Genomic DNA, 24,799 nt, shown 5'->3' with positions numbered 1-24,799 from the left:
ATTTCAGGTGCTGGAAAATCTAAATCTATTCAAAGCCATACATGTCTGATGAGGGTAGAGCCACAGAGACTAATGGTAGATTCTGAGACAGACGAACCAAAAAGCTGGAGTTAGTTAGCTTCCAAATTGTTGAGTAACTAACTTATGCCATATGTCTTTGTTATTTACAAGAAGGAACTTAGATAATTTCCTTTAAATCTACCCAATTAACATATGCTGTTTGTACTTGAGGCATAGGCATATTCTTTTCCTTCCAACCTGCCTGCTTTCTTCATGCTAATTGGACCTGCAGTTTTCCTCAGTGTTATAGGTCTTCACATGTCCATAACAGAAATGATAAAATATCTAATCAGTAGTTAAAATATTAACTTTAGGGAGTTACCTAGTTGACCAAAAATGGTTATTACAATACTTGGTACTAAATCCTCTTCAGGATTTAGGGTTTTGTGGTTAAGAAATTATTTACTTTATATCTGCCTATGTATTTATACACATTTTAAGATTCTTCCTATAATTTTTATATATATAAACTCTCATCATTTGATTATATTATACCTTATTTCACAAAGGACCTGAAGAAGAATTCTCTCATTCTTTTTCTTTTTGAAAGAGAACGAAATTCAAAGATTTAATACTCTATATAAATCCATGAGAACATTCAGGGATATGCCAAGAAAATGTTTTAAGTTCTTATTTGGAATGATAATGACATCATTTCATTATGCACATTTTCTATATAAGTTTAGTGAATGCAAGCTGTATTTCTTGGGAAGAATTCTTGATATTTGTGCTCATCTATTCCACATTTACCAGATTAGAAAATAACCCTTGGGTTTTGCTATTTGATAAACAAATGAACAAAACAACGTTTTGTGATGGCTCCTTCAAAACACAGCCATTAACACAATGAAGTGAGAAACATTTCTAGGAGGAAATATTAGCAAGATGAGCATACACACACTGGTAACGCAGACCTATCTCTTTAAAATTGCTGAGCCTGGATCACTGAGGAAATCAGAAAATACCTAGAGACAAATGAAAACAAAAACACGACGATCCAAAACCTATGGGACGCAACAAAAGCGGTTCTAAGAGGGAAGTTTATAGCGATACAAGCTTACCTTGCAAAACAAGAAAAATCTCAAATAAACCACCTAGCCTTATACCTAAAGCAAACAGAGGAAAGAAGAACAAACAAAACCCAAAATTATTAGTAGAAGGAAAGAAATCATAAAGATCAGAGCAGAAATAGAGACAAAGGAAACAACAGAAAAGAGCAATGAAACTAAAAGCTGGTTCTTTGAAAAGATAAACAAAATTGATTAAGTTTTCACCAGACTCATCAGGAAAACAAGGAAGAGGGCCCAAATTAATAAAATTAGAAACGAAAAAGGAAAAGTTACAACAGACACCACAAAAATATGAAGGACCACAGGAAACTACTATAAGCAACTATATGCCAATAAAATGGACAACCTAGAAGAAATGGACAAACTCTTAGAAAGGTACAACCTTCCAAGACTGAACCAGGAAGAAATAGAAAATACAAACAGACCAATTACAAGAACTGAAATTGAATCTGTGATTTTAAAACTCCCAACAAACAAAAGTCCAGGATCAGATGGCTTCACAGACGAACTCTACACTTTTAGAGAAGCGTTAACACCTATCCTTCTGAAACTCTTCCAAAATTGCAGAGGAAGGAATACTTCTGAACTCATTCTATGAGACCACCATCACCCTGATGCCAAAATCAGACAAAGATACCACACAAAAAAATTACAGACCAATATCACTGACAAACATAGATGCAAAAATCCTCAACAAAATACTAGCAAACTGAATCCAACAATACATTAGAAGGATCATATACCATGATCAAGTGGCATCTATCCCAGGATGCAAGGATTTTTGAATATCTGCTTATCAATGTGATACACATTAACAAACTGAAGAATAAAAATTATATAACCATCTCAATAGATGCAGAAAAAGATTTTGACAAAATTCAATACCCATTTATGATAAAAACTCTCCAGAAAGTGGGCATAGCGGGGACATACCTCAATATAATAAAGGCCATATATGGCAAACCCACAGCTAACGTCATACTCAACAGTGAAAAGCTGAGAGCATTTCCTCTAAGATCAGGAAGAAGACAAGGATGCCCACTCTCACCACTATTATTTAACATAGTTTTGGAAGTCCTAGCCACAGCAATCAGAGAAGAAAAAGACATAAATGGAATCCAAATTGGAAAAGAGGAAGTGAAACTGTTACTGTTTGCAGATGACATGATACTACACATAGAAAATCCTAAAGATACTACCACAAAACTACTAGAGATCATCAGCAAGGTTGCAGGATACAAAATTAATACACAGAAATCTGTTGCATTTCTATACACTAACAATGGAAGATCAGAAATAGAAATTAAGGAAACAATCCCATTGCATCAAAAAGAATAAAAAACCTAGGAATAAACCTACCTAAGGAGACAAAAGACCTGTACTCCGAAAACTATAAGACACTGATGAAAGAAACTGAAGATGACACAAATACATGGAAAGATATACCATATTCTTGGATTGGAAGAATCAATATTGTCAAAATGACTATACTACCCAAGGCAATCTACAGATTCAATGCAATCCCTATCAAATCATGAATGGCATTTTTCACAAACTAGAGCAAACAAGTTTACAATTTGTATGGAAACACAAAAGGCCCCGAATAGCCAAAGCAATCTCGAGAAAGAAAAATGGAGGTGGAGGAATCAGACTCCCTGACTTCATACTATACTACAAAGATACAGTCATCAAAACAGTATGGTACTGGCACAAAAACAGAAATATAGATCAGTGGAACAGGATAGAAAGTCCAAAGATAAGCCCACTCACGTATGGTCAACTAATCTATGACAAAGGAGGCAAGAATATACAGTGAAGAAAAGACAGTCTCTTCAATAAGTGGTGCCAGGAAAACTGGACAGCTACATGTAACAGAATGAAATTAGAACACTTTCTAACAGCATACACACACACACACACACACACACACACACACACACACAACCTCAAAATGGACTGAAAGCCTAAATGTAAGGCCGGATACTATAAAACTCTTAGAGCAGAGTTGCAAAACATAGGCAGAACACTCTCTGACATAAATCACAGCAATATCTCTTTTGATCCACCTTCTAGAGTAATGAAAATAGAAACAAAAATAAACAAATGGGACCTAATTAAACTTAAAAGCTTTTGCACAGCAAAGGAAACCATAAACAAAACAAAAAGACAACCCACAGAATGGGAGAAAATATTTGCAAACAAAGTGACCCACAAGGGATTAATCTCCAAAATATACAAACAGCTCATGCAGCTCAATATCAAAAAACCAAACAATCAAAAAATGCGCGGACGGTCTAAATAGACATTTCTCCAAAGAAGACATACAGATGGCCAAGAGGCACATGAAAAGATGCTCAACATCACTAATTAGAAAAATGCAAATCAAAAGTGCAGTGAGGTATCACCTCACACTGGTCAGAATGGCCATCATCAAAAAATCTACAAGCAATAAATGCTGGAGAGGGTGTGGAGAAAAGGGAACCCTCCTACACTGTTGGTGGGAATGTAAATTGGTGCAGCCACTATGGAGAACAGTATGGAGGTTCCTTAAAAAACTAAAGCTAGAGTAACCATATGGTCCAGCAATCCCACTCCTGGGCATATATCCAGAGAAAACTCTAATTTGAAAAGATAAAATGCACCCCAGTGTTCATAGCAGCACTATTTACAATAGTTGAGACATGGAAGCAACCTAAATTTCCATCAGTAGATGAATGGATACAGAAGATGTGGTATATATATATATATATATATATATACACATACATACATATACATACACACACACACACACACACACACACACACACAATGGAATATTACTCAGCCATAAAAAAAGAACCACATAATGCCATCTGCAGCAACATGGATGGAGCTAGAGATTTTCACACTAAGTGAAGTAAGTCAAAGACAAATATCATATGATATCACTTACATGTGGAATCTAAAATAAAAGATTCAAATGAACTTATTTACAAAACAGAAATAGACTCACAGACATAGAAACAAACTTAGGGTTACCAAAGGGGAAAGGAAGGGGTGAGGGATAAATGAGGAGTTTGGGATTAACAGATACACACTACTATATATAAAATAGATAACCAACAAGGACCTACAGTATAGCACAGGGAAATATACTCAATATTTTGTAATAATCTCTAAGGGAAAGGAATCTGAAAAAATATATATACATATACACACACACATATAAAATGGAATCACTGTGCTGTACACCTGAAACTAACACAACATTGTAATTCAACCATACTTCAATTTAAAAAGATCCAATGAAGTTGAAAAAATCCAGTATGTTAATTGTATAGATTATCTATACTTCTACAAAATAAATCCTATATTAAATCTAGGATTAAACTCTTGGGAAAGTTTAAAAGAATAAAGATATAATTTAAAAGGCAAAAACATTGCTGAGCCTAACCGGCCCTGTGGTTTGCTTTTAACTAATTTAACTGTAACACAGATTGCCTTCCCAAGAGAGTTATAACACTTAAAATTAAATAACGCAACAAAATTTTCAGAAGATAAAGATACTACTGGCTAAAAGTTTTTTATTTTTCACTGTCTCCTTTCTACACTTAATTAAGTTAGAAGTTTTGTTTCTTTCAGTGACTAAATCAGAAAAAACATAGAATAATATTGATCAATGTCACTAATATTCTTACTTGACAGATACTCCTCTTCTTCCAGTCCTCAATTTTTTCCCCCAAATTTTGGGCATCATTCCATACTAGTTATCTTGCCTATTTTAGTTGAGTGAATGTAATGGTGCATTATGTTACAACTCAAGGCCCAATCCAGTGATCATGAATGGAATTAAAATTCTCAACAAAATGAAGCAAACAATTAAATGGCTATTTTAAGAGTATCTTTCTTTCTTCAATAACTTTAGAAGTTTGCATGTCAAATTTTTATTAAATATATATGCCTTCAGGAAGCTTACCATTCAAAAGAATCCTATGAATGTGTTTTGTAAACTGTAAATCAGAATACATTTGGTATTATTATTGTTATTTATAATATCTGTAAAATTAAGAATGACCCCAATCTACTTTCACATACAGGGTTTGCTAACATAGTAATTGCTACTGTTTATGAGCAATTACTATTTGTTAAATTTTGTATGTAATGATCTCACCCAGCTCGTTCAGTCATTTGTGGTAGGTACTCTTATCCCCACTTTACAGATGAAAAATAAAAGATGTCTAGAGAATTTAGGTAACTGTCCAAGGTCATGCACCTAGTAAACAGGACAGCCAAGATGATCCCAGGTCAGTTTGATTCTGAAGTATCAACATACACCTATAACTGTGTGTGTGTGTGTGTGTGTGTGTGTGTGTGTGTGTGTGTGTGTGCATTTAACTCTGAAGCATACTAGATTAAATCAATATAAACCCACTTAAAAAGACAAGGGCCCATGACATCCTTCTTCAAGTAGCATTTTCTATACAGGGAATGATTCTAAGGGAAGAACTGCTTCTTTTGAATTACTTATTCTCTAGTGATGTGGGGCAAAGGAATGATGGCATTTTAGTGTTAGGTTCAATCTTGCAGAAACTGGAAAATAGTAGTACAATTCTTGTGACTTCAGTAAGAATACATAAAATTTGACTGATATATGAAATTCTTTTTAAAATTGTTAGCATGTTAATTGCCATCAGTTCTTTGACAGATTCTGGTCATTAATTTTACTTCTGCCTTACCTATTTTGCAAGCAATGGCAAAAATATGTGAATCCAAATAAGAAATGTCTGGACAAAATGTGAATTTGGGACAAGAAATGTCCTACAGTAGAATGAAATTTAAGATATTTACTGCTCATGTTTTATAGCAGCAAATCAAAAACACTGCAGTGTGTTTTTATACTAAATAAATAATGAATCTTTACTTCCAGATACTCTTCATTTTTCTTTAGACGAAAGGAGATTTTTGTCATCCAGTAAGTTACTGTGGTGATGCAGAGCTCTGCTGTGATTATTTTAATCTTTTCAGGTGGTGTGCTCTATATTTTAAAATACAAGATATGAAGTGCTGTTGGTTAATGTGCTATTTTTTCCAAAGCCAAAAAAACTGTAAAACAAAATACTCTAAACTTTCTACTTACTAAGTGTCCTCTATGATATTGCATGCTATTGATATGGTAAAGTTAACCTTATCAAAATGCACATTGACTTGCAATGTGCATGTCCTAAGAATTTGCTGTGTTATCATGTTGTGTTAACTTTGATAGTAAAGTAAGTTTTTACCTAGATTTCTTCACATGCTTCTTGTCCTATTACGACGACACAAGAGTTGAGTTCTCTGTCTGATAAGGTGGAGTCTGGGTTCACACTTCACACAAGCTCATTTCAACTACTGCCCTGCTAATCTGTAAGGACTAAGACAATGACATTCCCTGTTCTCTGACTCTGGGGCATATACCGAGCAGCACATTTCATAGAAATTTGACTTCTGTCCTGACCAATGGATAGCCAACTGTGCATGCTTTCAAGCGTCCCCCTAATGCCCAGAAATGCCTTTTGTATCCTAGGATAAAAATTGCTGTATACATTTTGAAGGTAGCATAGCAAAATGTCAGCATTAGCAGGGACCCAACAATTGATTGAGTGCCCCAGAGAAACTCAATTTCTTCATGTAAAGGATATGAATGGAGGCAGACAGTGAAAGAAAATGCATTTGATTTCAAAATCCCAGATCTACTACAGCAGAGTTAGTCCCCATGAGCCGCAAGGCTGGATGGGAAGGGGCCAAGACTCCTGACATTCCCATTGACCGTGAATAGTACTCAGCGTGATTAAAACAGAGGAAGCCAGGCCCTTTTCTCCTCTAATCACATTTAGCATTTTGGAATCATAGCTAACCTCAGAGAGAAATGCTTCCATTTTTATCGAACCCTCACTGTATCTCTTCTATCACCACATTTTCTTCCCCTGGAATCAGTAAACAGAGTCCTGCTCAGTCAGAGCTTCTACTTTGATAGAACTAAACTTAAGAGTTCAGGTTAATCAGAACCTTTAAACACCTCTACATACATCACGTTTGTTAAAATAGATGTAGTCTTCTTTCAAATCTAGTTTTTTGAGGTCGCCTTCTAACCCCTGACAGAGGAATTTCTGTGCTTACCTGCCTGGCAAGCTAACAGCTCAGGCTGTCACGACTTCTTTTTAAATGGTGTTATGTCATCTGTCTCCTCTTCATTAGGTCCCCTCACTGAGAACCTTTGCCCATCTCTTCACACAGCTGCTGGCAGTGTCTTCATCCTCTCTACTGCTTCTGCCCTATTGCCCCGGAGGTAGCTAGGGTTATGACCACAGTTTTAATTTAGAATACATGGTTTACAAAATAAGAATCTGTCAAGAATTTGGTTTCACATGTGCTAATGTGGAGAGGCTTAGTAATAAGGAAAATTCAACTCTTGACACCCTGGGAATCTTATCTCACCTCTTTGACGTCAGCAGGAATGTTGCTTTTCTATATGTATTTAAAAGACCACTTCACCTTGTTTGAATAAAAGAACTATCAATTGGGCACCTACAAGTGCCAGGCACTGGAAATACTGTGATGAAAAAGGAAGGGGCACTGCCTCTAATGAGCTGCCCTTCAAAGAGCTAAGCTCCCTTAAAACCTATTTGTCCTTACAGATATAAAGAGACATGCTGAGGAACTACTTAGATAGCATTTACTAATTGATTATTTTTCTAGATAATAAGAAAAATATTGCATTACTCACTTATTCAGGTGGCATGTTTACCTTATAAAGTGAAGTTTTAGAGTCAGCTGTATAGTACTAGCCACTGGTTGGGATAATATTTTTAATTTGTATTGAGGACCAGAGAAAAGTCATTGGTGATTTGATAAAAGAAAGGAGGAGGGTCTGAAAGGATACTATTTGAAAGCCTATAACAAATAAAAACAATAGGAAAAAACAAAAATTAAGATCCCTTTGAAAGCATTACAGTAAATGCTTTGGATAAGTAACAGAATATCATTGTAGAAATAAATGTAAATGTTGGAATAATGAATTGAAATATATAAACAATATTTTACAAAACTTGGAAAGATCAATTAACATGTTTTACCAGAAAGATAGATTCTTCAGAGATTTTTAGTTGAATATGAAGTACATGTTAGTGTGACAAATACATATTTTTACATTAAGGCAATAAAATTTGAGGTTCTTTTCTTTTTAACCTAACTTACCCGGTTAAGTAGAAAACACTGCTTCTCAATTTGTCTTATTCCACTGGTAATGCTGATTTAAGCTGCTCATCTATAGGCTATCATCTATGGCTCTCTATTTGCACTATATCTTAATTCCCTATAGATTTCAACTAATTGACCTTGAGGTAAAGCTGAGTCTCTGTGACAATATGGTCTTCAATCACCACTGCCAACATAAATAAATGGTTCCTCTCTGGATCTATCAAGAGTAATCTGAGTGGAATTTAAGTTTTTGATAGACTTTGAAAAAAAAATGAGCCCAGACATGAAATAATACCCTTTTCAACAAAAGGGCACAGGATTTAAGCTAAGATTCATGTAATAAAAAGTGTTTAGCCCTTTATATTGGAAAGTGGTCAGTTATCTTATTGAAATCTGAACAATTCCCAAATTGATTTATACACTAATGAACTGAATATGATTTGACAGTATCCTTCACTGTTGTATTGTAAGTGAATAAAATAAGAGGACTATACCAGTCTAACATGCTCTCCATGTAACGATTTTTTAAGTTTTTTAAAATGTTAATAGAAAGTTTTTTATTTGAGTCTCTTTGAGTGTCTCCATAGATCACTTTATTTGAAAATAGCACTCCTGAAATAACACTGTTGATTTTCATACACATTAATTTCTATGAGGTTTTTTTTATGCTTATCTAACCAAATAATTTTTCTTAAAGGAATTTAATTTCTTCATCAGTAACAAGTCAGTGCATTTTCTTCATATTATATGCCATCTTCTTTTCTAATTCCCTGAATAAATTGTCCACATTACTATTTTTTCCTGTTTACAAACAAAACTTTAAAACTTCAAAGAAAAATAATATTTAGAATGCAGCCACTAGTTAAGAGAAAAATATACAATATGAGGCCAAGAATCAAGACAATGACATGGAGACTACAGACAAAAACAAGAAAAAAACTAACTTTTATTTGAAACAGATAATTTATGCCAAAATGTCTTCTCAGTTTAAGCTATCCAGATAGGTATTTTGATTTCAGTTCACACATAATTGTGACATAAGCATAGACTAGAAAATTACATAAAAACAGACTGTTAGAAGCCTTGTTTCTCACATTATGTAAATACAAGTGTGAAGAACAGCTTATGTAAAGTGATTGGGTTTAGATAAAGAGAGTGATACTGAAAAATAAATACATAAAGCCAAATAGATCTTATTTTTTAAAACCTGTTTTTTTAATGACTTGTCTAGACAAGAGTGATTCTATTGTTCATGTAATTTCCTAAGTATCTAGCACCTGTTAACTTCTAATGTGAGAGGATCTGATATGGCTTTGTTTAGACTTGTATACTGTTTATTGATGCATCTATTGATCATACTTATTTAATCCTTTGAGTAGGATCTCCTGAGAATTCTCAGTCGCTTAATATTTTTGTGGAAAATTCATTTAATTCAGGTATTCTCTCATAATAATCAGAGCAGTTGTATTTAGCTTACTATGTATCTTAGTCTGAATTCATCCACAATTGTATATTTAACAATGACTTATTCACTGTCTACTAAGTTTATGAGGGACTTGTAGTAAGCCAAGTGTTAATCCTGTCCCTGCCTTCAAGCATACATGAATCTCAATACATGTGCCCTTAACACATGTACTTTTATATAGCCGTAACAGAAGGTGGAAGATGATTTGTCCATAGAAATTTAGTTTCATAGGAGGAAGAAATTATTTTCTCTGTAACAGAACAGGGTAAGGTCCATGGGGGAGTTAACATTTGAATCAGCCATTAAGCAATCAGGAAAATCTGGTTGTGGGGAAACACCTGGAACGGTAGAAGAAACTGATAGTAAGAAAATATCTGGAGTACAAACAGGGTAATGTGAAGGGTAGTTATAAGGAATAATGTAAAAAATGCAGGCATGATTAGAAATGCTTTCACATGATAATATGAAAACAATTATTACAGCCTTTATATTATTAGGAATTTATTTAGAATTTGAACTGAGAACTAGAAAACCAAACGTGGCTTTGAAATATTTGTGATCACTGTTTTTTCTGGGACTCTGATTAGGAAGAATACCATAGGAAATCTTGCTGCTTAATTTAGTGCAATCTAGTCTTCCCAGTTTTGAGTAAAATTTATTCTTTTGGAAACCAAAAACATCATTATATCAGTATCAACTGTAGAACAGATCAGTAGGAGGAGATTGAGTTTTACAATAAAACTAGAAATAGCAATTTTAATACTAATGATAGTAACTAACAGTTACGTACTGCTTCCAAAGCCAGGGGTGGACGTTTCCCAGCATTTTACGTATATGAGCTTGATTTACATATATTTGCCCTATTTTCTAAATTAGGAACTAAGAAAGATTAAGTAACTTGCTCAAGACAATATAGCTGGTAATTGTTGGATCAGGTATTTGAAGCCATTTTTAAAAGGGCATTGTTATTTTTTAAGAAAATAATTCACAAATATCCACCCAAATCCAATAGCTAGCCAGTTACGGTTTAAAATCAGTATCTCTAGAGAGATCTTTCAAATGCAAAATAAAATAATAATAGTAAAATAAAAGCAACCTTCTGTGGAGTTCTTCACTGAAATGAAATTGACTAAAAGGTATTAATCATAATTTCTAAATGAGAGAATAGATCATTAATGAAAATAGAACAAGGATATGAATAATAATCTGGTGCTTTAGCTATTTCTTGCTCTACAAACTAGCTCTATTTCAGGTTCTAGATAGCACAGTAAAAATATTTTTGCCAGTACTACCTCAAATAATCCTGGATCCTCTGGGAAAAGAGAATCTCCCCACTATAGGATGGCTGTCATTAAAGCAGATGTAGTGTTTGAATTTCACCAATCACAAACTCAATAATGTTCCCTGCTATTATAAAAGTGATCTCCACACAACTCAAGCATTTCCGTTTCTGCGTGGTAGCAGGGAAAATGATCTTGCTAATTCAAGTATCTCATTCATTTCTATCTTAAGCTCAATTCATTAATACTTGCCCAACCTGACCTTCGTTCCTTTCCTATTTCTGAGGAATATCATGGCGTAGGAACACTGGGGCATCAGGCATCTTCAGGGGCTTGGGTAGTGTGGGTCTCGCTCATGGTTGTCTTTTTTTCTTGCTGGTCTTTGCTGAGGTGTAATTATTTTCAACGGGGATTGCTTGTTGCCTCCGCCCCCACTGCATGTGTCAGAAGTCTTTCCAGGCCCTCCAATTCATACACTCTGTTTTCCTGTCCCCAAATGAAGGATTCTTCTGATTCAATATCCCATTCAGGCATCTCCATATCCATCTAGTTAGAGTCAGAATTTCTCTGGTGCCTCCTTAGAATCACTCTAGGGTATTGTGAGAAGCCCACAAGCTCATCCACCAAGACTTTGCTCTAACCTGTGATTCTATGCTATGCTATGTTGCTCTACTAGGTTATACCCTGAGTTGCTGAGAGATACTTCCTTCTGCCTGGGGACACCTATAGCATTAACCAAGAATTCTACCACTCTTCTTGATAATACTTGCTCCAGCACGTCCATATTTTTCGCCAATTCCTGTGTTGTAATAAAATACACCCTTTTGACTCAGGTTTTCTTCATTGAACACACACCTCTGACCATTTTCAAAGTATTTAAGCCACATTTTTCAATCTAATTTTTTTCGTTTGTCCTTTACTTCAAAAACCATATCCTCTTGTAAATATCTGTCACTTAAGAAATACAGTGAAATCATCCCTAATAATATTTAAAATTAAAAACTTTGATAAAGGTACGTGTTCTTCATTTTATTTCATCATACTTTGTGCCTTTTGTGTTTTTTGCAGTGCTAATTTGTTGTGCATGACAAATGTTATTAAAGATGTACCCATCTCTGAATTTGTGTGTTGCATAGTCTATTTAGCTGTTAAAAATTATTTCAATTTTTTTCAGAGTATAAATAACTTGACCAATGAACTGCCACAAAAGATATGTATATCCAAAGTAATTGAAATGATTGTCATTTTTTAGGGTTATATATTCATGAAAACTCACTCATGAAACAAGACTTAGGCAATTTGATGTCATTTTTCAAAGATTCACCCTCCCTGATTTAGCACTCTTTATGAACAAAGAAAAAAATTTAATTCACATTAACTTTTTTAGACCAATAAATACTATGCAATATATTAAAAAGTGACCTGTTTTTGATGTAATGCCCCAAATGCCTAACAATATAAAAGAGTACCTTCTTAGCTTGAGAAAGAAGCCAAATTATTATCTGGCCATATTTGGGTCCAAATAATATAATTTCAAAATGATACAGAATTTAAAATAATGATCAAATATCAGTTAAAGGCATAGCATGTTATACATTGCTGATTTACCCTGTTTTTCTGATTTTAATCTAGAACTCTTTCAGAAAGAGCTGTACCCTCAACTCATAATGTATTTAACACAATCTCTGTTGCAGGTTACTTAGTTATAGAAAATCCATCAAGTAAGTTTGTTAAATATCTTTTCTTCTTTTTGAGTATCAACTCTGGATACCCTGATTCAATGAATCTTAATGTGTGGTTCCTTTTCTGTATGTTTGTTAGAAAAACCTCCAAGCTGGATATAAATCATAAAAGCATGACTAATTGCATGGTAACTGGAGAAATGCTTTCTCTCTCTCTGGGGTGAAGCCTGCATGTCTGTATTTTAGCTTGGGAAGTAATACAGGGATATTTAAACTCCTTAGGGTTTAAAAACCATGTCGTTACGAGAATGAGGTCACTGCAATATTTTATATCTTCTAAAACCTTGTAACGTATAAAATGTTTTCTGTATGACAAAGAGGTTTTATGTGTTTTAGGATTCAATGATGACTTTATGCCCTTACATTTGCTTGAAAAACTTTCTTCATTAAAATGTTAAATCATTCATTTAAAGTCACTTAAAATTTGAAGGATTTTTATACCATGAAATACAAAGAAAGTGAACTTAAAGGGGGAAGCTAATTTTGTAAATATGACAGAGTGACTTTAAAGGGCTGTGTGCTTTTGAAATGTCCCTTGTCCTCTAACTTGTCAACTGTAAAGAGAGTGCCCAGGCTAAAGGAAAAGAACTCAACCTAACATGACTCCATTTTATACCTTTCTTTGCTTGGAGGCCGATAAGCAAGAAATCCTTTCTGCAACATGTTGAAGAGCTTTGCACAAACAACAACCTAAAGTTTCAAGAAGAATTTTCGGTATGTTACTAGCAGTTGTCACAACATTGCCAGACCTCCAGTCGTTTCATGTGTCACATTTCATGTCCAGTTTAAGCTTGCAAGGCCATGAAGGACTCTGGCCTTGATAATCAATACCCAATTACCAGGTTGATTGTTTGGATAGTAACGTTACACGGGGCAGCCTCTGGTGCAACCTGAACAGAATTATTCACCTACTGTGTCAGGAAAAGGTGCTCCTCATCAGAGACCTCCCCAGCAAGGGCAGCCTGGCCCTGTTTCTTCTTTGCTCTCTCACCCAGATGTACATGCAACTCTAGAATGCTGTATGCGTCAGGTTTTTTGTGTGTACGAGGTTTGGGTGGTACCGTAAATGTGGCTTTATATTTAAATAACTATTTTAGATTTAGAAACTAAATAATTCCATTTCATATTTGCGTGCTTAGTTTATGTTAGTAGTACAGATGAACCTGAGAACAGAACTTGATGTTTCCAGAAATTATTTTAAAAATGTTATTTTTAGAACTTTCCAAAAATAAAAAACAGATAAAAAGAAGCCTATAAAACACAGGTATTACTTAAGTGATCATGAAATAAATGCTGTATCACGTTATGGAGAATATCTGAAGTTAAGAACTTGTCACTTTAACACTATTTGAAAGTTAAGATTAATTTTATTGCTTTTAGCATCTTATATATCTATAAAGTTGAAATTAAATTAAAACATAAGGCATGTGTTAGTCTACAAGCTATTTTAAAACTTGTGAGGCTCTTTCCTAACTTAGATTATTATTTTGTATTATAAAAATTAAACAGATTTCTAAATGTTACCAAAAACTTTGTTTCTATTTTTTCATGAACTTTTTAGTGTGTGAACAAAAACAATTGGCTTGAATAATTCACGATTGTAATATTTCAGTCTCTCAGGGAATAATCACAAAAATGTGAGAAGATTAATGGTATTTCCTACAGCTTTTGGTTATGCTTCTTAAGTAATATTGGCCTGGATTTAACAAAATCAGTGGCACCATAAAACTCTTCTTAGCATTTATGCAGCAAGAACTGTCAATTTTTCAGGAACAAAAGGGTAGTTTCACTAGAATAGGAGCGAATATAGTTAACATTATACATGACTGAGTAGATGAAAAGTTTTATTAGCAATAACATTTTCTCATATATTATAATGAGAAAGTTTCTAGTTTAACTTTTTTGGAGATCATGGTTTTAAGTACTTGGGTGTTTTTACATAAATATATAGGTTGTGTGTATATATTAGGTAAATGTATATTCACATGTAAGGAATACGGTTTTCTTAATTGCTTTTAGTTCTAGTGCTGTATTAATTTTTTAAACTGTTCTAATAAACAAATGCATATTTGATGCATATGTTTGATAAAACTTGTAACTCAGGTCATATTCGCTTATACCTTAAATATTAATAAGCTCCACTATGTGACAGGTATTGATATATATGAATTCAACACTTAAACAGCTAAGTGACCTTGGGTAAATCACTTAAACTCCCTGTTGTTCAATGTCCTCATTTGTACAATGCTGTATCTATCTTGTTGAATTGTGAATACTAAACTGATTGAATGTGTGTAATACTAAGAATAGTGGCTGACACAACTATTTGCCATCATAGTGATGATTTCATAAAGGAGTTCAAATGATGAATAAGAACTGCAGACATGTATTAAAAAAAACCCAAATGACACCATATCATGATAGAGGTATGCAGAAAGAAGTGGGGATCAACTCTGTTTGGATAGCTGTCAGAAAAGACTTTACAAAAAGGTGACCTGCCAGATGAACTTTAGGATGGTGCAGAAGTCCAATAAGTAGATAAAGGGGGAAAGGTATTCTAGAGAGAGAGAATGAATGCAAAAACATAAGGATGCAAAACAGTTCCACTCATCTGTGATCCCACTAAAAAGTGGGAACAGTAGGAGAAAGAGCTAAATAGGAGAGGTTGGTTGAGGCCCTGTGTGCTCTGATAAGAATAAGACCACTGAGTGTAACATTACTATCCAAACAATCAACCTAGTAATTGGCTATTAATTATCAAGGCCATAATCATTTAAATCTATACATGGAAACTTCTGTAACTACAGAAAAATAGGTACCACTTTTCAGGTGATTCCAATTCATCTTCTTGTTCCCCTCTGTTTCTTTGTCTCTTATAAATATGCTGACATATACTCCCAAAACCTGACACAAGGAAGCTGTTCTAGGATTCCTCACTTGGTTAAAAATTTTTTTTTCTAAGCTTTTAGTGCCAAAACACCAGAATTCAGGTGCTTAACACCGTCCTTCTTCTCTAACACATACACACACGTGTAAAATACTGTCCAGAATTCTCTTTGAGGAAAACTAAGGGAGAAGGGAAAATTATCTAATTAAAAGAAATCATTTACAATAAAGTGGGAAAACATTGCAAAACCCCACGGTTTTAACACTTTTTAAGGAACTTGGTAAATTGAGGCATTTCTAATATGGAAAACTATAAATTTCATAAATGTAAATCATCAGCTCAACCAAATAATGAACACATTTTCTTGCACCAGCTTTTTTTATGATGAATGGATAATATCGTGATTTTTCACCAAAATGTCAATAACAGATCTTGACCCTTCCTCTGATAATTCTTTATCACACCTTTGCATTCTGCTATCGATTTAACAATGCCCACTAAGAACAGGAATTGACCTTTGGCATTTTCTCACAAACTGACCAATGTTGTACCAATTAATAGGCGTGAAATCACACTGCCCAAGGAGAAAAAACAAAAAATAAATCACCGACTCCCTTACCCTACTAAGTAGACATTAAAATATTAAATAATACACAGTGTGTATTTGATGAAACCATTAGTCGAGTATGAAAAGGAGTTACTAACATGGTTGCTGCACCTCAGAGCTCCCCAAAGGGCAAAGAAATTATGCCAGAGAAAGCAGTAGCTCAACTAATCAATTCTATTCAGGAATTTTCAGTGGAAGTTCATGTCAGTTCATTACTGTTAATTTGACCTTGCTTCTGCAGTTACGAGGAGTGTTTTCATTTTAAAAGTGAAAGGATTTAGAATAAAGAATAGTCTTTTACTAAGTGGAACTTCTTGTTTACCTCTGAAATAAACCTAAACTTTGCAATGACTTCCATCCACAGGAATTACCAAAATTTCTTCAGGATCTTTCTTCCACTGATGCTGATCTGCCTTGGAACAGAGCAAAAAACCGCTTTCCAAACATAAAACCATGTATGTGTACATACTATTTCTGGTTTTAGATAATGAAACATTTTCAAATGAGAGCAAAATGCATTTTAGCATTTTTTCTTAAATATATATTACATATTAATTGAATTATAATAATGCATTTTATTAGCAGCTGTTGAATTGTATCTCTTTTGCTTTGTTAATATTTATTAAAGTTAATGTACATGGTTTTCAGCTTATTCACACAAGGTTTACTCATGCAGGTGTAAGAAACTGTAGACCTAGTAGTTTCTTAGCTTTGTAATTTAACCCAAGTAACGAACCTCTCTAATATCTTCCTACAGACCTAGTTCTCAAATGAAAAAAGAAAGCTCACACATAACTTTGTGCATTAGTTTTCTTAAAAGCATGGCAGCGCTTTGTTAAGGAATATAAAAAATGCATTGCAAAATATTCATTGAAGATCAGAGTAAAGGTATGCTTACCAGGATTGGTTTTACAAAGGAGGCGGGCTTGTGCCTTATCACAGTGAACATGGCTTCATTTTTCAGTTAATAAGAAAAGAAACCATCTTACATGGTACACTGTTATTATTCCTTATACGTCATTAAAAAGAATGTGTCTACTGATGTGAAAAAAAAACCCCATATTATTGCTTTAAGACTTAGCAGTGATGTGAAAAAAAAACATAACATTCCTCTGCTAATAATAGCTATATATTTGATATCATATTTTTTTCAACAGATGTTCCTACTAACTATATTCTGATTCAATACATTTTTATGTATGAAATTAAAAAGTGGTATTTGTTAAGCTCTGAAATATTGTCAGTATTGTTTCAAAATCTAGAGTTTTAAAATATTCCTAATTTTAGAGTTAGGGTATATATATTTTTCTATGTTCTATGCCTTTTCAAAACTATATTGGGGAAACTTCCATATATATATATAAATAGAACTCTTCTGTCTAGAAAGACACAGCCTTAAAGAAGGGTGTAATCACAGAATGTAAAATCATAAGGATATGGATAGGAAGAAATGGACCATATTCTGTTATTCTAGAACTAGAGGCATGAAGTAAACAAATTTAGGGAAACATGATATAGCAGGTAGTAATCTAACGGAATCTGTTAATTCCCAAGAATTAGAAAAGGATGAAAATACAAATAGCTTTAATCACCTAAAATCCTTCCCGGAACAAAACAAATCAAAGGTAAATGACTTTAAGAGTAAGTTGACAAATAAGACATTATTGTAGGAAATAAGGAATGTTAGTATTACATCTCTCAATTCCTGTGGCATGACCTTTCTTAATAAGTCCTTTTGTTTTCCCTTTCAGAGAGTTAACTTGAGTTGGATGCCTCATAAGTTTAAGAGATACGGAAATTCTCATGTTTTTATATTCATCTATACCTAAATTTCCTTCAGACTCTCTGCTTCATGCTTACTTAGTGATATTCTGTGAAAACAAATACTATGGTCTGATTGAAGGACAGTTACTGTGGAATATTTAGTATTTATTTACAATTGTATATTTGGCTGAAGTAATGTGTATCACTATATATAAGTAAATCAAATATATCTAACTTATTTCCAAAGACTAAAGAGTATCTGACTTAAAAAATATATAAAAATTTGATATGTTAGACATTTTTTAAAATGTGTCATTTCAATCTTTTATTATTAAGATCTCAGTGCATTATTTTCTGGGTTCACATAATGGCCATAGGAAAAGTCACATAATGCTAGCTTGCTAGCTCTTACAGCATAAGAAGTGAATATGAGTGGTCAATATAACTAAACAGACATCCTTAAAACAACAAGGAGAACTGAGGGGTAAGATTATCCGGATATCTAAAGCTAAGACAAAAAATAACTAGTGATGGAATTATTTTGTAAATCAAGGACGTTTTGGAATATTAAAAGCTTTGCATGCATTTTTTTCACCTTTTCTAGAGTCAAATGGATAATGTCCAATTGTATTCTGCTTTGTTCTTGATTTCAGTACAGAAAACTTATGGTAATTTTTCTAATAATATACTACATCCACATCCAATATCCTTTAATGGATTTTTAGGGGAAAGCTTTTTCTTAAGTGTCCTCTTAAAGAGTCGGAGGTCCTATAAGAAATAATTTTGTTAGGAAGAATGTTATATTTTTCAAGAATATTATTAGAATAATTTATTAGTTCAACTAATACATACTGCCTGCTATATAGTAAAATGACTAAGAACATGTGGGCTCTAATCAAACTTCCTGGGCTGCAGTTCTGTTTACCTACTAACTACTTTAGTGACTGGACATATTATTTAGTGGTGTCGACCTCATAACTTTCAGGAGTAGATGAAATAACCATGTAAATCACTTTGCCCAGTACCGGAACACAGGAAGCTCTCAAATAAATATTAGTTCTTATGATTGTTAGTAAGCAATAGATTGCTTATTTTTAAAAGCCTCTAACTTTCTGGGTGAATAAAATTTAGTAACAGGCCCTTAGAGTCTATGGTCTGGAGATGATAAACCTACTTCCCTAACCTCGGTTGGAAGACAAGCTGTAAACTCACTTCTGCCTATATGGACAAACAGACCCCCGCCCACATATACATGGAACAAGAAAATGAAATGTTTAAACTAAATACATTCTCCCATTGTGCTTGCAGAGAAGCCATAAAGCTGAAATGTTTTTTTTCTCCCGTAGAGAATGAATTCATTTAATAGAGTCTGAATTTTAGCTTGAGCCAGCTAAGTGAGATTCATTGTTTCCCCTGAGTAATGTAGTAAGTAGGATTTCAAATATCACAGTGCATTTTAGAAGATATTAGCTTACAGGGCTTTAAGATACTAGAATTAGCAGCAAATGCATGCAGAAGAGATTTCCAAGTCTCTCTTTGACAGGACACTATGACCTTCAGAAGTGTTCCAACACCATGAAGAAAAGTTTAGCTTGCTGTTGACTCAGTTATAAGCAGGCATATCGAGTGAATAGAAACCTGGTGGCTTTCCTTCCTTAGTTACATGACTGGCCACAATGTCATTAAAATAGGCAGATCATACCAAATTCAAAATCTTTGGGATATAAATCATTCACATAAATTTGCTTGAACAATCCCCTTTCTTTAGATTCAGACACATTGGTCAGGTCATTATGATTACTAATGGTACAGCAAAGTCATTTAACATACAACGTGCTTAATTTTAAGAACATAAGAACATGTTTTGTGTTCTATACGGCTTTATAAGTTCTATAAGCTTTTGTATAAGTTTTCCTCAGAGGATTCTACAAAATAAATATTATAACTATATATTATAGCTGAGGTAACAAAGGAATGGAGAAGTTAAGCAATTCACCCAGTGCCATAAATGGTAGATAGAGCATCTGTAATTCAAACACAAACCCACATTTACCTATTTTTCCTCCACTACTGAGTGCCTTCCCATTAAGATTAAAAACAAAACAAAACAAACAAACAAAAACCCTTCAAAATAATTAAGTAGTAATAGATACTTTATATCATTACCTTGTCTAGTTAAAATTAGCACTGGACATTTCAATTATAATACCAACTTGGTAAAAATTCTCAGGAAAAAATAATTTTTGATACTTTTCTTTGAAGAAAAGTAATGGGTAAAGGTTATCTAATTTTGCCATACCTTAGAACAGTCTAAAGAATAATAATTAAAAGTTTGGTATTAAAGAAGGAATAGGCAGTAAATTAAGGGAAGAGTATAAATGGTCCAGAAATAGACCTAAACACATAGAGAAAACTATTTATTGTGTGATAAAAGTGGTGTTTTGAACAAGGGGGTAAGGATGGACTATTTGTTGTTCCAAATGTTAACAAACAAACAATAAAGATAGATTTTACCTCATTCTGTTTCAAAAAAAATAAAAAGCCCAATGGATCAAAAATCAAAATATTTAAAACAAAAGCAGAAAACCCTATTAACATCCCAGAAGGAACTATGAATGAATCTGTGAAAATAAGAATATTGGTGTGACAAAGACCTTTGTATATATCACACAGAAGCCATAGTGAAGCCATAATGAAAAATAATGAGAAATTTGATTACAAAATATATAAATTTTATGTATGGCAAGATAGCTAGCAGAGAAATTGATTGATAGAGGCAAAGACAAATGACAAACCGAGAAAAATTCAATACATGTAACATTCTTAGTATATTTTTAAAAATAGAAAAATAGTATCATATGAAAATGTAATTAATAGAAAATGTATTTAAAATGGCCAAGACATAAGCAAAGAAGCTCAATTTCACTCATATTTAAGAAAATCAATATAAATATTAGGAGACATCAATTTGTATCTATCAAAAGGTCATAAATTAAAATGTTTAATACTATGGCAGTGAAAGTAAGAGGAAAAAGTTGTTCAAACTGTTCAAGCACTTTTGTTCGGAGTGATATGATATAACTTGAGAAAAATTTGTCAGTATCTTTCAAAATTTGAGATGCACGATATGATTTGGGAATTTTACTGCTGGTAATGTATTCTACAAATAGACTCCTACATATGTGCAAAAAGTTCAGTTATATTTATTCAGCATTTTATAATAACAAAATGAGATGAGTTAAAATCACCCTAAAGAGCTAAATATGTTATATTCAAACACTGAAATACTATATGGCTTTTTAAAGTAATGAGCTAGATATTGTTGTTTATGCTAATACAGAAAGATATAGGTAAATAAGAAATTTTTGCAGAATAGTGTGTATATTGCCCCATTTGTGGTCAATTTTATATGAATATATATAGAAAATCCTGGAAATAAATACAAGAACATATTAATAGTCATTGTCTCTGGGTAGTGGAAATATGGAATAAGAGGGAATTTCTATTTAAAATTTTACAGCCGTCTATAATTTTTGATGTTATATAATGAACTTCTTTCTATTACTGCTATAGTAAGAAAGTAGCAGCAATTTAAAAAGTGAATTAGCATTAATTTCTTATATTTTCTTCTAGATAACAATAACAGAGTGAAACTGATAGCTGATGCTAGTATTCCAGGATCGGATTATATTAATGCCAGCTATGTTTCTGTAAGTTGCTATTTTTATATATATTTTTTTAAAACATAAATACTGCAGCATTACTCTTCAAACTATTTAAAACAAGAAATTCATTACAACCTCTATGACTTTAATGTACCAGTTCCTTACAACAACATTATGTACCCCCATTTTATAGATGGGGAAATGGAGGCTCCAGAGATTGCAATTTACCCAACGATCATTTCACTAATAAGTGGCAGATGTACAACTTCTAGCTACATATCCCCTGGTCTTTCCACTATTTCCTACGTTTGTCAGAATATTCTCTGTACACAATGAGGTCGGCCAACCTCTCTTTCAAAGAAAAATTAGTCCTATGTACAGTCATGTCCATATAATATAAAAACCTATTATGCTCTTCTTCCCTTCTAGATTTTCAGTCCTTCTAGGGGACTATGATGCCTTGTTCTTTTCATCCTCAGCTACTTACAGAACGTGCACTCCATTGTAGCTACTCAACAAGCATATCTGAAGTGAACCAACATGGGGTGAACTGTGACATGCCTAGTATACTATGTTGCACATCATAGATAATAAATGCTCGCTGCATTGGATTGAAAGTTGAATAAACCGAAGTGTTTTAAGGATCTCTCCCTCTCCTTCTCCATGGCTCTTTTGTTCTCTCAATGCTCACCACTATCATAGGTACACAGAAACCTTAGATGCACCCAAGACCTCCACTTGGGTTCACACAATCACAAAATCCCAGAGTAGGAACTGCTTTTGTGGTTACTTAATCCAACCATTCACCCAGGAAATCTTTCTGAAAAATTACTTATAATTAGATATTAGCCTCTCTTGGCATTGATTCACCTATTTCCTCCTTAAGGCAGATGATGCTATATCACTGAACTACTCAAATACACAGTTGTTTTATAAAAACAAGATAAGTTCCCTTCTATTTTCACCACTGACTTCAATTCTAATATGTAGCAAAGTTAACTATGCTTCTTATCATGATTCTACAGATACTTGAAGGTTTCCTCTACTGCCCACACTCCCATTAGATTTTTATTTTTTCCTTATTCATAGTCTTCTCACCCAGGCCTGCCATTTCATTTGGTCCCACTGGGGCTCTGCTTATGTGATGCTCCGTCCTTTCCCCAACATCAAACATAACCTGTCCTATGTCCCATTCTCCCCAAGCCTCTGTTAAGGGGGAAAAGAAGAATTCATCCTAAATTTTATATTGGTTGATAATTACTCCAAAATTACAATTATATATTGAATCTTATTGTGAAAGAAGTGAACAATGGGAACATTTAAGATTTCTTAATAGGAGAAGTGACAGGGGGTTTGCAGAGGTTAATAAGGCATCCTTTGAATTTCATCCTGTTTTTGTGCTAGAACTTTAAATCTATTTTGAAGAAAACCCAAATTTACTATTGTGATGACATATTTTATTCATTTATCAAATCATTGATTTCCCTGAAAATGTAATTCTTTTCTAAAGATTTTGGTGAAATCTTGTGCTTACCAATTTTAATTGTATCCTAAACTCTATAGCATGTAGAAGTTTTACTTTGATTTGTAGAATGAGGCATATATATATTTAGATATTTAATCAATGATCATATATTTTGTGATACCATAGAACAGAGCAAGAACAAATTGTTGTATCAGTGATCTATTAATTTGTATCATTTTTATTCACCAATAAGTAGATACAAATGAATAGCTTATATCCTATAATGTTCAACCAGTTATGGGATGACAGTATAGGATATGAATACGATTAGGAAGGCAACCAGTTTTAGGAGGTATAACTGAACCACACATAAACAAAGGAATATTCATGAACCCCCAGTGTTCCCTCTAAATATTATAAGTTGTCAGGAGACAACCGTAAGAAGATCACAATACAGGATAAGCAATAAACTAAATCTGAGTACATTTATATATATATATATATTCTGCTGTGGTCAAGTGATGTTGTAATATAATAAATTTTACAGCAAAGTCACTATGACCCATATGTAATGATATGTGTAATCATTACTGAGCTACATGGTAAGCAGGCCCAGATGGAAAGCACTTTATATTAAGGCAGGTTTCAGTATTGGAGTGAGCAGTATGCTGTATTGCTTTTACTTCTGGGGATATCTCCTTTGTCTGGGATGTCAGGAACAGATGGAAATAGACAAAGTCATAATACCATAGTGGCCTCTCACTTCTCCATCCCCAAATTCAGGCAGTCTTCACCTCAGAAATAGTGAAGATTTCTCAGAATGAATGTTTGACACCTCAGTTTCCCCCAACTCCCCACTTTTGTTCCATGGCACCTCCATCTGAAAGTTCATGAACACTTGTTCCAGGAGCAAAAGACAAAGGCCATCTACAAATGGACTATGAATTCCTATTTCTTTGGAAGCTAGAGGAAAAGGGAGAAGAACTATAGAGCAAGGTAGAGAGAAAGCAAAATAACTAGTGTTTAGATGGAAAAGAAAAAGTGAAGTCTGGAGAAGGGAAAAGGGAAGACCAGTAGGTGGTCTGAAGGAGGTACTTTAAGACTAGGAAACTCCAGGCCTGGGTCTGTAATTAGATTACTATATGTTTATCTCTCTGCCCTTGGCTGTTCTTGGGAACTGTGCTCCTGAAGCTAGGACTCAAAGAGAGCCTGGAAAATGTTGATTAAGGATGGACTGTGGGAGAGAGGTAGGGAGGAAAATAGATACTGCATCCTTGTAAACAACCACTAATTGTACACGTGACTTTAGGAATGTTTTCAAGAAAGCTAACAATAAGAACATTATGTAATGGGACAAGACCCCAACCCGCCACCCCAAATTACCTCTCCTGTCAACCTGAGATGCCTGAAATTACTTCAATTTGAGGATAGCTTTTACCATAGCTGGAGATTGAAGATTAAAGGCTATGATGCAAATGAGCTGTAATCGTATCAGAAACATCAGATTTCGTCTACTCTGGTAGAAGATTATGGTACCAAAGGACACTGAATCCCTGAAAAAGGGAAATGCAAATAA

General features: G+C 33.7%; 1 protein-coding gene across 4 annotated transcripts in view; it reads left to right on the top strand.

Annotated features, from left to right (window-relative positions):
• PTPRQ (protein tyrosine phosphatase receptor type Q) overlaps positions 1-24,799 on the top strand; it is a 285,457-nt gene that overhangs the window by 242,027 nt on the left and 18,631 nt on the right. For all 4 annotated transcript variants that reach the window (XM_082418813.1, XM_082418812.1, XM_082418810.1 and 1 more), the window contains 3 exons: positions 13,468-13,549; positions 16,694-16,784; positions 21,727-21,803. In XM_082418813.1, the coding sequence (XP_082274939.1) occupies positions 13,468-13,549; positions 16,694-16,784; positions 21,727-21,803 (250 nt within the window). The remainder of the gene's footprint in view (positions 1-13,467; positions 13,550-16,693; positions 16,785-21,726; positions 21,804-24,799) is intronic.

Source organism: Balaenoptera physalus (assembly GCF_965194825.1).
Source record: "Balaenoptera physalus genome assembly, chromosome: 13".
NCBI lineage: Eukaryota > Metazoa > Chordata > Mammalia > Artiodactyla > Balaenopteridae > Balaenoptera > Balaenoptera physalus.
Note: the sequence above shows the minus strand (reverse complement) of the source record. Positions and strands in the feature narration are given on the sequence as shown.